Raw genomic sequence first — 15,817 nt, forward strand, 5'->3', positions numbered from 1 at the left:
CTGAGATAATGAGGGTGACTCATTTCTGCTTCACTGCGACTCCTACTCTGCCAGATCACCTCCTCAGAAGTGTCTGTGGAATCTCAAACAATGCCTACCTGGGTAAAGCTGTGTGCACTCAGAAGTTTATTTTTGTTAAAACGAACAGTCTAATCCCTCTTTTAATTCAGGGGTCTGATGGACCTCAACTTTTTCTGCATTTCATAGTTCTATAGTCAGAATGTGTACCCAGTTGTGTGGCTTATTTTTAAAAAAAAATTTTAGCCCACTGATTCAATGTTAGAGACACCAATGGAGGGTTACCCTTCTTGCCTACGAATTAGAGGTACCTCCCCAAAGGGAAAGAAATCTGTTTACATTTCAACAACAGCATTTTCAAAGTTGCAAAGTATTCCCTGGAGTTGCCTGAATTTAGAAGTGTGTTTTTATTAAACTACATGAAGTGTTTGTTAATGAGATCCCACTACTCATCGCACTCCCCTATAAATACAGAATACAAACATAAACAAACATGTAAATAATGAAATACATAAATAATTAACTAAGCAGAAGTGTCTTGTTATCATTACTGACAGATACTTATCTATGGCAGTTAAGTGCACTATTAAATTAACTACTATTACAATCCTTAATCCTAATTCAAGTCATTCAACACTCGAAAGTGTCACGTGAACGGGATACTTTTATAGTACACATTACATTTGCAAATGTACTGCTTGTTTAATATACTTGGTGTGTTTGCTATCATTCTCCATTGTTCTTCCTGGCTTCAAAGATAGGTTGAAAGAAGAGAACCTCAATTCTTAAAATGTTAAATATGGTTCACTGTAGAAAACAAATCGACCCTTCATAAAAATAACTCTAGGTACTGGAAATGAAGACTTTGAGACTTTGAAACTATCCTGCCCATTCCACTGGATGCCACATTCTTAAACTGTGTCTGAAGGACAATTCACTTGGGCTTTCTGGAGCAAAGTAAGTGTATATTTTACATATTGTAGGTATCATAGCTGTGTATTATTAATATGAATGCAAACCATGGTCAGCAAATTGCATGCACTAGCAGGTACTTCCATACCGCAGTGCAGCGATTTGTATGTGATCTGTAGCAACAGTAGCAGAAAAACGTTTTTATAAATCAATGGCAATTTAATTATTCTTCCCAGTAAATACATACCAAGGATTTATTTAGTCATAAACTGCTGGATTTTAAGACCATCTGTATTAATTCATGTTGATAGCGTAGTATTCTTATATGTTCTTATGTTCTTATGTTCTTTGTCAATCTCTCTATGATAATGTATTGAACTAAAATATCCACTGGGAGTCACACCCAGATACCAATATGTTTATATATCATGGTCTTTCAATTGAAATTCTTCCTCTTTGCACAATACCATTACCTAATCATAGTTAGCATATACAAATAAAAATGCCCTTCAAACTGTATTATCAGTCTTTATCCCTCAGTTTGATGCCACAGATCCCTTTACAGCGTGCACTGTTATCTAGATAATTGTCATTGTCTAACCTTCCACTCAGGATGTGTAATTATAACTTCTGTGTTGGGTATCATACCAAATTACAATATCCCCAAACAACCAGGTAATGTAGATGCATGCTTCATTAGCCAATACGAGTACAGTCACTCCAAACTAAAGAATCATGGCTCAGTTTTGTAAAGTTTTAAAATTAGAAAGCAGACATGGAGAGGCTATTGGGAGGATCAGTGAATCTGAGGAGGGGGCTTTTCAATCTCAAACCTCCTTGTAAAATTCTTTCTATCGCATGAACATGCCACGTGATTGATTAAAATACTATTTTTACCACTAAAAAGTGGATTATGTTGGGTGCCGTTTATAATAAACAGACAATAAGAACCACAAACAGTAAGTTATATCATTTTTAAAAAGCCAGATCACAAACACATAATTTTAAGAGTCGTTCACCATGTAAACATTTTTATGTGCAATATCTTGTGCCAAAAAACAGCACTCAAAATAAAGTGTAGATTTGTCTGACTGTGAATAATGCCAAGCGCATTGTGGTAAGTCACATTCATTGTACATGGGGACATGGTAGGGTTCACATTGATGGTACATGGGGACATGGTAGGGTTCACATTGATTGGACATGTGGACATGGTAGGGTTCACATTGATTGGACATGGGGACATATGGTAGGGGTCACATTGATTGGACATGGGGACATGGTAGGGGTCACATTGATTGGACATGGGGACATATGGTAGAGTTCACATTGATTGGACATGGGGACATATGGTAGGGTTCACATTGATTGGACATGGGGACATATGGTAGGGTTCACATTGATTGGACATGGGGACATATGGTAGGGTTCACATTGATTGGACATGGGGACATGGTAGGGGTCACATTGATTGGACATGGGGACATATGGTAGGGTTCACATTGATTGGACATGGGGACATATGGTAGAGTTCACATTGATTGGACATGGGGACATATGGTAGGGTTCACATTGATTGGATATGGGGACATGGTAGGGTTCACATTGGTTGGACATGGCAGCGTAGGGTACCTTTTTGTCCCATCCATAAAATGGCCCTTGCGTGTGGAATGAGGCTGGCAGTTCATATAGGATGACAAAGCTCCATTGATGAATGTGATGGAAGCTTGTATTGGGACTCGGTTCGACCAGCCAGATAGTAGAATTATACATGTGCTTTGCTGTTCATAAAACTTTGGTAACACTTTTCATTAAGTGTCTCTAATTACTGTGTATGTATATAGTAGCTATTTAGTAAATACATGCATACTTACATATAATTACAACGTTATTATGCACAGATACACAGTACTTAATGTATAATTTCTTTGCATGATATAACCTAAATCGTATCCCTATCTGTAAACCTAACCACCCTAAACCTGACTCCAAACCTAACCCCTTTCTGATACAACTGTGTATCTACATATATTGTGCAAAATACACATTCAATATATTGCAACTATGAATAATAACATTGTAATTATGTGTAAGTACACATGTATTTACCATGTAACTACTACGTCAATACACAGTAATTAGAGACACTTAATAGAAAGTGTTACTACAGCTTTATTACTTTGCTACATTGTAACTCTAAGCACTTTCTCCTAAGATCCTCAGCCCTAAAAACTAAGCATAGGAAGACTAATACACCAGCTAATGTAACAACGAGGACCGGATGCAAAATACCAGCAGGGAAGGGAAATATGTCATGCTGTTTTCATAACATTATCTGCTAGGATCAATAGAGAGGCTCCAGTTTCCAGCATGTATTGTATTGGAAAACATTATGACATCCACAGTCAGATGCACTTTATTACACTTTTTTGGTGAAACAAGATATAGGAAACACAGAGGCAATAATGTGCTTAACAGATCCAAAGGACTTGGGAGGAAGTCTTTGCTGCTGCATCACTTCAACTGGGACTGGAAATATTCTGGTTATTGTATTTAAATAGGATTGTAAAACAACAAAAACAAAAAGATGCTATTATTTTGAATATATATCATCTAACATATCATTGTTGTCCTTGTCGTTGTCTGAGGAAGTGCAGCTGGACAGTCATGCGTCAGTGCCAGGTGACAGTGTTGGGGAAGATTGTTATTATTATGAATTTTTTTAATCGTCCTTTGTGATCCGGGAGTAGCGACAGGAGGTATCCATGCCAGATTTGCAGTACCGTTTCACAGTGGCAACAACAATGTTGTTTGCATTTTGAAATACTCGGACAGTGGCATAAAAAGGACACCCGATGCCCAGGCAGTGGGCTTCTGTGCCCAGGCAGTGTGACTTCTGTGCCCAGGCAGTGGGCTTCTGTGCCCAGGCAGTGTGACTTCTGTGCCCAGGCAGTGTGACTTCTGTGCCCAGGCAGTGTGACTTCTATGTCCAGAAGCTGTGCTTCGGTAAGTTCGATGCCTAGCAGTATTACTTTTCTTTCACCACTTGAATAAGTGTTGGTGTCTGATTAAGACTCATCCAAAATCTCATCTAGAGTTTGGTTTCCCAAAAGTTCAAAATTGATATACCTCGACAGCCATCTTTATTGTGAATTTAAATATGGCTACCGTTTTCTTTCAAAATTATATATTAAATGTGATTAGTCATGTTTATTAATATAAATTTAAATATGGCTACTTTTTAGCTTTTTGTTAGCTTCATGCAGCACTTTCTGAAAGGGTGTGCGTGTTACTGTATTTGTTCCTATACTTTGATTACATTTTACAGGCGGTATAGTGCAGTGAGTTGGAGGGTATTGCTACTATGTTAGAGTGCTAAGCCTTCAAGAGCTGCAGTCTGATTCCTGAATTAACACTACAGTCTTCCTGTATCATATATATATATATATATATACACACACACACATAATTATGTTGAATATGTGTTCACATTTATTAACCCATTTCTCTAATGCTGATGACAACCGCTACAGTTTATCAAGTATTGAGGCTCTGAAATGCCCACACTCCCTGGATAATTCCCCAATAGACTAGAAAGAGCCTGAAGCTGCCATGTAGACAGAGCTAAGGGAAGAAGCTACAGGAATGTATGGTGCTGCTGTAGACGGTAGGGTTTACTGATGGAGGGCTCGGCAGGGGCCCATCAGACTGCATGTCAGCCCTCTTACCGAAAACTTTGAGAAGCAGCTCCTTCTCCTCAGTACCAGCTTTGTTTGTGGCCCTGCAGGAATAGGGGCCTCCGTCGGACTGCTTGATATTGCGCACAGTCAGCTCTGTGCTCCTCTCCTTCAGGATGTACTGGTCCGACTCCTCAATCAGCCTGCCATTCCTGCAAACAGATCCAGGAACAATCCAATGAGAAAGGGGACTTCTACTGTATGTAGACTTCTATAGACAGCCTGGAACACCTCTATACACACCAGTGAAGGTACCAACAAAATGTGTCCTTAAAAGAAAATGCTCTTACTACTGAGTGTACAAATAATCCATTGTGGAAATTACTTGTTGCAGTATTCTAACAATGAAAAACTACACAAATGAGAGTTTGGGTGAGTTTAAGCAACTGTTTAAAACTTTACTCAACAGATTAGCCATTTCCTCTTAAAGCAGTGTGTGAGTAAGGGTTGCACTGAAGCACTCTTATTAATTTACTGCATGGCATTACAAGCACAAGCACATGTACTGTTCTAAAACGTGTTCTAAAAGACATCATGTTGCAGAACAGTTATTGTTTTAACATTAGCATTAAAATAATATATGTTGCTGGGGGTTAATAAATAAAGGGAATGTAATGGCTGGTTACTGCAATCAGAGCCTGTGCTATACTAACAATTCTGCAATAAAAATATGTAGATTGTAAACATGTTCTACAGTTATTGAACATAACACTGTCTGTGTTGCGTTGTACAATGTTAAAATAGATGTAATCATGTAAATTGGTTAAAGCAGCCAATTAACAAGACAAGTCAATTACTCATATTTTTTCACAGATATCAGTTTTGTAAATATTTTATTTGATAATCTCAGCCAGTTCTGAACTAACAAATTAAAGGTGAGCAGTGTATCAGAATCCTCAGGACTAGCACGCACTGTATCTAATACAAGGAGATCATACCGTGCTTACCTGTACCAGGTGATGGCTGGCTCAGGGGACCCAGAGGCTGTGCAGATAAAAGACACCGACTCCTGTCGATTTGCGGTTGCGTTAAAGGACTTCTGAGGCACAGCGAGAACTGGAGGGACTGAATACAAAAAAGCAAGGCTAGAACAAGCTCTTTAAAGCAGGATTTACTTGTAGATTACAGACTGGGGGACCAAAGAGAAATACTTTACTGTTCAGTTTATAGCACAGCCTGATGGAGCTAGAAATGCTACCATTATTTTTAAAATCAATATAGAGCTGTTGCAGTCTACCTCACCTTGTTTCATTAAATTCTATTTTTGAAAAGTCTGGCATCGCTGCATCTATCCACACCCTGGCCTCCCATCACGTATCAGCTCCCTATCATGGCTGGCATTGATTGACGCTGACGTTAAAGTTTTACTGCAGGTATCAGGCAAGCCATGATAAAAAAAAAATAATGTCCATTAAACCCATTTAATTATCTTTGCTAAGTCTGGATAATTCATGTGACCAGGTAAGCCAGTGAATCCAGGCACTCTTTATGCACTCTGATGTACAGGTATATACAGATACATTCATTTTAGCCTCACTTGCAGTTTTGCATGGTTGTTAAAACGTTCTCACATCTAGTTAAGTAAGTGGGTTGAAATTAAGCATACTATAAAGGAAATTAATAAAACATCTGTGAAACTAAGCAGGAAATGTAGAGGAAACAAGGCTTCCAAAGCAGCAAAATAAGCTTCGAGCATAACCTTCTAAATGTGTGTAGTCTTCAGAATCAATCCGCTTTAGAATTAAAATACAATTTGATACATTTTATTATTTAAGTGCAGTAAATGGTGCATTGCAATGTTTTATTAGTCCACCTTACAGAAATAATCCATATCGCCTTGAATGCAGTATTACCACACCATGGATTGTCACATAGGCTAAAAACTATGTGTAGTAACATTGAAATGTAATGTTTTAAATGTAATGTATTTTATGTCACAAAGGTTTTCGGTTTGATAGAAATTAAAGTTAAATATAAAAATAAATGAATGCAAAATGTGCTAGAAGGGCCCCAAATGAATCCCCAGAAAAGTGCAAATACTCAATCACCAGTATCTATATTGAGTGCAATCATCTAGTCACATCTATACAAGGATACTTTTGTTCTTTCTTATTTGAGCTGCCCTTGGCCTGTGCTTGTTCATCTCAGTGGTTCAAGAACTACCGACAGATTTGAATGGAGCACCTGAGGTGTACTTGCTACAATGAAGAGATGAGCTCAGAGAGGTAGTTCAAGGTCATGTCAATAGCGTTGGCTAAATAGCACAATGAAATGAAATACAATGCACTTTTTGTATAGAGCCCTTCACAGACATCTATCTTTACAAAGCTGGAATCAGCACCAACAGTATAAAAGATACTCAATGACAATACGAGCCAAAATAAAACCTTTTTTTTTTTTCATTGACAATTTTGATTAGCCTAGCAGATTTTGATCAGTTAATACACAGACCCATTTTTGCAGGTTAGATCCTTTCTAAATTATCGGACAATTTCAAGAATTCCTGAACAGATTATAAAGCAACCAGATTGGTATTTTGCAAGGTGATATACTAAAATATGCCTTGGGGTGAAATGTAGGAAACCAAATGACTGCAGTGATGTAACAGAGCAGAATAATGAGGGACTTATTCAGGGAGGATAGACAGTACATGTGCGCTAGTAAGTAATTTGTTTCTACTCTGCCTGGTGCCAGTTTTAAAATTGATGGCATCTTGACTTCTAGAGTGCTTGAGGTTGCAGTGCCTTTTACAGACTTTTTTAAAGCTCTATACACATTTGTGACAGAGCCTTCATAACTAATTTCCTTCAGACCCTGACTATAGAAATATGAATTATTAAAGGGCCAATAACAGAACCCAGGTGAATACCTAATGCAAGACGATGGGTGATGTAGAATGGCACAGGTAGTACAGGCAGCTGAGCTCCATCCAAGATGTAAGACTACAGTGATAGTACAAAGTGATTAGGTGAAAATGGTATAAAAATACAATTAAAAAAAAAAAAGTACCAAAATAGTCATGGGGAAGTGCTGTTTGCGTTTAGCTGTGCTTAAGTCCTTAAATAATGGAAATGCCTGAAAACGAGCAATCTTGTATTGATGAGGCCATGCATTCTAATCCAGTTACATAAAACATGAGTTGTCAAGCCTTGCCCAGAAGATGGTTTCCAGTTTTTAGATGCTAGAGTCCATTCATTAAGGTGGAGTGGGAGAGGAATAACTTACACAGAGCAGCTGACTGGGCAGTCAGGCATCCGTGCCTGAACCTGTTTGGAAAATCTGGCTTTCAGTATACAGGGTTCTTACTTAGCTGAGACATCTTCAGCTCAGTTGTATTTTTATTCATAAGCACAATTTGACTGTATTCTTCTGAAAATGATGATTCAATGATGACACAATGCAGACCAAAATTATGAGATACTCTCCAATTATTTGGTTAATGGAAGAAGCTGAGGCAAACTGCCCCAGGGAAAAAGGCATTGTAAACCAGGGCAAATACGTCTAGACTTTCCCCACGGCAGAATACAACATTTCAGCATCAGAAAGAGTTATGAGGCTAATATAATACAAAGTGATCCAGAATACCACAGTAATGCATGCACACTAGTCCACAAATGTTTGATAAAAAAGATGGAGTTTGTATTAGTGGAGTTTACCTAAAAAGTAAAACAAAATAATGAAAAAAAAAAACCTTCTGGGAAGCACACCAATGTCATTTCCAATGCCTGTTAAATAGTTTTACACATTGTGATAGCATAATTATACCTTGAATAAAGTGTGCCAGAGACAATGTTCCATGTATTTCAGGTAAGAAGAAATTGAACAGCCCCTCACCATTTTTAACAACCACAGTTCAGTGGGAGAATCGTGCATTCTCCATATACACTTGTATAGACACTTTTGTTTTATTTTGCTGCTAACATTAAATGCATGTCTCACATACCACAGTGACTGCTAAATAAAAACTAGTTATGTGTATAACATCCCTCCCCTCTTAATCAAACAGATTCACACAAAATAGAGCTCATTTATTAAAAAAAAAATCTGATTTGCGTTTTTAGATTCCACTGGTTTTTTCTCTAACGTTATGCCTGTGTTATTTCCTTCACTATGGCTACCTAAACCCTGCACCTGTAATAGACCTTCTAGAAACATTTAAGTGGTGGCTCTATATTTCAATAACTAAAGAGATGCAGTTCTCACCGTTGACGATGACAGCGATGTCCCTGAAGTCGATCTCCCCCCGAGCTTCCACCCGGGCCTCACAGCGGTAAACCCCCTCGTCGCTCTTACCCACCTTCTGGATCTGCATGTTGCCATTAGGGAGCACTCCCAACCGATCTGTCCAGGAGAGGAGAGCAGGACATGGGACCTGAGTGCTGGGCTGTTCTAAGCAGGCATTTATCATCATCATCATCATAATCATCATCACTACAATTAATCTATTAGCATCACCATCTTTTTTGGAAAGTGGAATAAAGGTATTGAATAGCGAAGAACCACCAACTCTGAAACACAGGCGCCCACCCAATATCATCCTCAGTGCAGAGACAATGATGTGAGAGTGAATAAAGCAGAAATGGGGTGTCTTTGAAGAGGCTTGTTTAAAACATTCTGAAAAATTACATTTTTTGGAACATATGTACTGTGCTTCTTATCTGATCCAAATAGATGAAACTTCCTCAGGACTGGGCTTTCAGTGCTCCACTGAGGGATCATGAAATCCCAAGAATCTGTTACCTGGTGCACCCTTGTTATTGTGACTTACTGTTAACAGGGAAGGCCAGAAAAAAAAAAAACAGAAGCATGCAGCTTTTCTTTTATCTGTAAATGCAGGCATAGATTGAACAAAAAAAAAAAAACAATTGCTTTGATTCCAGCAAACTGGACGTTACTCACTGCTCTGCAATGAGTGAGAGAAAAAGAGGCCTGGAACGAGGATAATCTCCACACATTTCATCTTTCTTACAGATAATTTCATCTTTGAAGACTTAAATACATATTATAATGGGAAATGATTATCAAAGACTGTTGGTAAAACCTGGATCTTATGTACATGTATGAAATTCAACCATGGTTTAATTCCCCAGGAATTAAATGTATACAAAAAAATGCAGACTAGCAATGTGTTAAGTATCTGACTCGAATTTTTATGCAGCGTGCTGAATATCAATATATATGTTTCAAATTATCTGGCCAAAAGCCAGATGTGGATTAGTGATTTGGGTTAATGCCAGGCTTGGCAGGGTGTGAAGTTGTGTCTCTCAGCCTCTCTCAGGTGGTCTCTGTCCAGGGTGCTGCAAGCAGTGATCTGGTTTTTAGCTGCTAAAAGCATGAGAATGCTGCTGGAATGTAAAAGTTGATTGGTTTGAAAATTGGCAGCTGATTAGTCAATTAGGAAACCAACAGGCATAGCAGCCTCGAAGCATCATACATGAGACTGGGAAGGCAAAGAGTTGTTGAGAGAAAAGCTCTGCGGGAAATAAAGGACTGCCAGTAAATTTAGTTGCTTTTATTTGTTTTGTTTTGGGGTTTTTGATGGCCTGTCAGGACTTAACCCTTTGCGGTCCTATGTGGACCAGATCCAACATTACAGTTTTCCCTTTCCGGTCCGAAAAAAGGAGATGTAAAACACAGGTCTCTACTTGTTTTTTCTCCGGAAAACAGCAGAGAAAACCATTCAATGGCTGAGTGAGACCGATAGGAGATGAGAGAAGCCAAAAAAACAAAAAACAAAAAGGGGGCGGATCTGAGCAATACACATACACAGAGATAACACGGCCATAAGATAGCTGCTTCTGCATCCAGCACTCAAAGAATATCACGGACATTTACAGAGCTTTTTGAGATGTTATAGTAATAAAATAATGACTTAGATCGCATTATTGAGGAGTTTGGAGATAAAATGAGTGATCAGGAGATGTTTTATCAGTATGCATGATTATGAAGAGGTATGTGAAATACAGTTAACAAGGGGTGGGGTGGGGCTGGAGATGCAGTACTGGGTGTCCTGTTGATATGCAGTACCTTTTAAACCTGTTTTACTGTGAAAAAATACTTTTAAACAGCACGTCTAAAATAAACTGTGCATGTGAAAATAAAATGGACCTACGCGCCTGATATGCGCTGAATAAATGGACCGCTAAGGGTTAAACAAATACATGCCAGAGTGCAGCGAACTACCATTTTTTAGGAGATGAGAAACGCTATCATAGAATCAGTTGCAGTTCAGTGCATTTTAATCCAGGCAGACAGGGAAAACAAACTAAAGAAACAACTATGCCCTAGGTTTCAGGGCTTTGTCTTGGTCTCAGAGCATCTCCTCAACTTGAAGGCATTGTTATAGTCTGCTAGTCAAAACCTCTGTCAAACAATTTTACTATAGCACTTTATTTTGTATCTGCTTGTGACAGAAATAGAAAATCTCCCTCCCGACCTGTGAGGGCGCTAAGTAAAGGGAACAGGGTACCCTGGACTGGATGGCCTGACAATTCATTCCCAGGGTTAAAAGGAAGTCGGTCACCTAGAAAGGGGGGGAATTCCAGTGCACTAACTCATTGACCCAGAAGGGAAACGATGTAGCAGCCGTGGATTGGAGGAGCGGTTGCAATCGTTTACCAAGGGGTCATCAGTGACGTGATCTGTTCCTTCGTTTATGGTTAAGGAACGACCTGGAAGGACCAGTGTTTATATATCATACGGTGAGTGTTTTGTTTGTTTGTCTCTAATTTGTTACTTGTTATTCATTAGTAGACGGCTAACACGTTCTGGAGCTGTCGTCTGAGGCCAACACTAACCCGGACATCACTTCACCTGTATCACGATATAAAGTGTATTTGCACCTCGAGCACCGCTGCACGCACCCAGGACTGGTGACCGTGTTTGCCTGTTGTGTGTGTATTTGTTTATTATTTGGGACTGCAAACCCTTCATTTAGAACAGTGCAGTACACATTGCTGTGCATTGCCTGGGATTATTATTTATGGTCACCAGACCAGGATTATTGTCTGCCTTTCATTGATCATCACCTCAGTCCTGCACCTGCACACTGTTAACCATTTTGCCACACTGCTAAACAGTGTTCTATACCGTATACTATTTATGCTGACTATTTTCTTCATGGTTGTCATTGTTGTACTAACCATCTGTCATTGCAGTGACTTCTCTGTTGTTGTAGATCCAGGTTACAATCGGCGCAGGGGAGCTGATCACATTGCAGACAATTTCAGCATCCTCCCCCTGACGGAACTCCTGGGGAGTCTTCACATCACGGAACGTCAGCTTCTCTGCAAGGTTAAATGACAGAGAGACACAGAGAGGGTCATGCAGTGCAATTAAAATGAGAGGTGTGTCAGGTTTAGAACATAAGAAAGTTTACAAACGAGAGGAGGCTATTCAGCCAATCTTGCTCGTTTGGTTGTTAGTAGCTTATTGATCCCAGAATCTCCTCAAGCAGCTTCTTGAAGGATCCCAGGGTGTCAGCTTCAACAACATTACTGGGGAGTTGGTTCCAGACCCTCACAATTGTGTAAAAAAGTGCCTCCTATTTTCTGTTCTGAATGCCCCTTTATCTAATCTCCATTTGTGACTCCTGGTTTCTTTTTTCAGGTCAAAAAAGTCCCCTGGGTCGACATTGTCTACACCTTTTAGGATTTTGAATGTTTGAATCAGATCGCCGCGTAGTCTTCTTTGTTCAAGACTGAATAGATTCAATTCTTTTAGCCTGTCTGCATACGACATGCCTTTTAAACCTGGGATAATTCTGGTTGCTCTTCTTTGCACTCTTTCTAGAGCAGCAATATCCTTTTTGTAACAAGGTGACAAGAACTGAACACAATATTCTAGGTGAGGTCTTACTAATGCATTGTAGAGTTTTAACATTACTTCCCTTGATTTAAATTCAACACTTCTCACAATATATCCGAGCATCTTGTTAGCCTTTTTTATAGCTTCCCCACATTGTCTAGATGAAGACATTTCTGAGTCAACATAAACTCCTAGCTCTTTTTCATAGTTCCCTTTTTCAATTTCACTATCTCCCATATGATGTTTATAATGCACATTTTTATTGCCCGCATGCAATACTTTACACTTTTCTCTATTAAATTTCATTTGCCATGTGTCTGCCCAATTCTGAATGCTGTCTAGATCATTTTGAATGACCTTTGCTGCTGCAACAGTGTTTGCCACTCCTCCTATTTTTGTGTCGTCTGCAAATTTAACGAGTTTGCTTACTATACCAGAATCTAAATCATTAATGTAGATTAGGAATAGCAGAGGACCTAATACTGATCCTTATGGTACACCACTGGTTACCTCACTCCATGTTGAGGTTTCTCCTCTAATCAGTACTTTCTGTTTCCTACCTGTTAACCACTCCCTAATCCATGTGCATGCATTTCCTTGAATCCCCACTGCGTTCAGTTTGAGAATTAATCTTTTATGCGGGACTTTGTCAAAAGCTTTCTGGAAATCTAAATAGACCATGTCGTATGCTTTGCAGTTATCCATTTTCAATGTTGCATCCTCAAAAAAGTCAAGTAGGTTAGTTAGACATGATCTCCCTTTCCTAAAACCATGCTGGCTGTCTCCCAGGATATTGTTACCATATAGGTAATTTTCCATTTTGGATCTTATTATAGTTTCCATAAGTTTACATATAATAGAAGTCAGGCTTACTGGTCTGTAGTTACCTGGTTCGGTTTTGTCTCCCTTTTTGTGGATCGGTATTACGTTTGTTATTTTCCAGTCTGTCGGTACAACCCCTGTGTCAAGAGACTGTTGCATGATCTTGGTTAGCGGTTTGTAAATAACTTCTTTCATTTCTTTGAGTACTATTGGGAGGATCTCATCCGGCCCAGGGGATTTGTTTATTTTAAGAGCTCCTAGTCCCTTTAACACTTCTGCCTCTGTTATGCTAAAGTTATTTAAAACTGGCTAAGAACAGGTCGACATGTGGGGCATGTTGTCCGTGTCCTCCTTTGTAAAAACTTGTGAAAAGTAATCATTTAATATATTTGCTATTTTTTTTTCTTCATCTATGATTTTGCCATTTGTGTCTCTTAGACATTTAACCTCCTCTTTGAATGTTCTCTTGCTGTTATAATATTGGAAAAACATTTTGGAATTGGTTTTAGCCCCCTTAGAAATATTGATTTCTATCTCTCTCTTGGCCTTTCTAACTTCCTTTTTGACTTGTGTTTGCAGTTCCAAGTACTCTTTCTGTGTACTTTGTTTTTGGTCCCTTTTAAACGCTCTGTAAAGTGCCTTTTTTAACTGAATATTTTTTTTAATTGATCTATTAAACCATTTTGGCCATTTTGTTTTACATTTAGATTTGTCTACTTTTGGGATGTAATTGTTTTGTGCCTCTAGTACTACATTTTTAAAAAACAGCCATCCTTTTTCTGTGGATGTTTTCTCTATTTTACTCCAATCTACTTCTGTTAGTCTCTGTTTCATACCTTCATAGTTTGCTTTTCTAAAATTGTAAAGCTTTAGTCATTACTTTTGGGGTTTTAAAAAATATTTCAAATGAGACCATGTTGTGGTCTGAGTTTGCCAATGGCTCTCTGACCTCTGTTTTAGTTACTCTGTCTTCATTATTTGAAAAGACTAAGTCAAGGCATGCTTCCCCTCTAGTCGGTGCCTTGACAAATTGCGTTAGGAAGCAGTCATTTGTCATTTCCACCATTTCAATTTCGTCCGTCGTGCCCCCCATCGGGTTTTCCCATTTTATACAGGGGAAGTTGAAATCCCCCATTAGTATGGCTTCTCCTTTTCTACATGCATTTCGATTGTCATTGTATAACAGATTATTTTGCTCAGCGTCTGAATTTGGCGGTCTATAGCATGCTCCTATTATTATGCCCTTTGAATTTGTGTCCATTATTCTGACCCATATTGATTCTGCATTGTTTTCTTTGTCCTGATTTAACACCTGGGCTTCAAGACTATTTCTTATGTATAGCGCTACCCCTCCGCCTCTTCTGTCCTGCCTGTCTTTCCTATATAGTGTGTACCCACTAATATTATATTCGTCTCCATCACTCTCAGACAACCAAGTTTCTGTAACACCTATCCCATCGTAGCTACTTGTTAGTGCAGTAGCTTCAAGTTCTAACATTTTGTTTCTGAGACTTCTAGCGTTAAGATAAATACATTTAATGGTCTCCCTTCTGTTTTTTGTTTTCTCCCCCCTTCCTTTCTAGTTTAAATGCTTCTGGACCGCCTGAAGGATCCTTTCTCCGAGTAGATTGGTTCCCTTTCTGTTTAAGTGCAGTCCGTCCCTCCTGTATAGATAGTCCTTGTTGTAGAAAGTGCTCCAATGTTCAAGAAAGGTGAAGCCTTCCTGTGTGCACCATGATTTCAGCCATGCATTTTGATTTTGTATTTCCAGCTGTCCATATGGTCCTTTGCAAGGCGTCGGCAGTATCCCAGAAGATACCACAGTTTTGGTCTTGTCTTTTAATTTCCTTCCTAGCTCTCTGAATTTGTTTTGCAGGGATCTTGGCCTGTCTCTACCAATGTTGTTTGTACCAATGTGGACGACTACTACCGGGTCGTCTCCTGTTCGTTCTAGGAGCCTGTCCACATTCTCAGTGATGTGCTTGACTGAGGCTCCTGGAAGGCAGCACACTGTTGTAGTAAGGGGGTCCAAACTGCAAACTGAACTTGCTGTGTTTCTCAGTATGGAGTCCCCAAGAATCATGACCTCCCTTCTTTTTGCTGCCTGGCCAGCACTGTTTATAGGGTCCTGGGTGTTGTTTCTTTCATTCTAAGAAATAAATAATAATAATTCTCTTGATGTTGGTTTTGGTCATCTAAATGTTGAAGTGGCTCAATTTTGTTGGATGTCTGGATTTCTGGTGGTTTGACGAAGTTTCTTTTTTCCCTGCTTCTGCCTATCTGAACCCAGCTGTTTCGACTCTCTTCCATCTCCCTGGTGGCTCTCAGTCTGCTAGGGGTGCAGACTTCCATGAATTGTGGGTGTGTCAGCTCCTCAAGCTCCTGTTGCTGTCTCATTTCCTCCATCTCCTTTTCTAGCAGGCTTAATCGCTGAAGCAAGTCCTGGATCGTGCGGCACTTTACACAAACTTGGTTGACCTCTGTTGGGTTTTCTCGGATTTCCCACATCATGCAGTTGTCAC

At 39.2% G+C, this 15,817-nt stretch overlaps 1 protein-coding gene across 4 annotated transcripts in view; it reads right to left on the bottom strand.

Annotated features, from left to right (window-relative positions):
- LOC117407087 (neural cell adhesion molecule 2) overlaps nt 1-15,817 on the bottom strand; it is a 276,877-nt gene that overhangs the window by 61,542 nt on the left and 199,518 nt on the right. For all 4 annotated transcript variants that reach the window (XM_059029424.1, XM_059029425.1, XM_059029423.1 and 1 more), the window contains exons 4-7: nt 11,810-11,953; nt 8,871-9,008; nt 5,615-5,732; nt 4,659-4,819 (exon numbers count right to left, since the gene is read on the bottom strand). In XM_059029424.1, the coding sequence (XP_058885407.1) occupies nt 4,659-4,819; nt 5,615-5,732; nt 8,871-9,008; nt 11,810-11,953 (561 nt within the window). The remainder of the gene's footprint in view (nt 1-4,658; nt 4,820-5,614; nt 5,733-8,870; nt 9,009-11,809; nt 11,954-15,817) is intronic.

Source organism: Acipenser ruthenus, chromosome 8 (genome assembly GCF_902713425.1).
Source record: "Acipenser ruthenus chromosome 8, fAciRut3.2 maternal haplotype, whole genome shotgun sequence".
Classification (NCBI taxonomy): Eukaryota; Metazoa; Chordata; class Actinopteri; order Acipenseriformes; family Acipenseridae; genus Acipenser; species Acipenser ruthenus.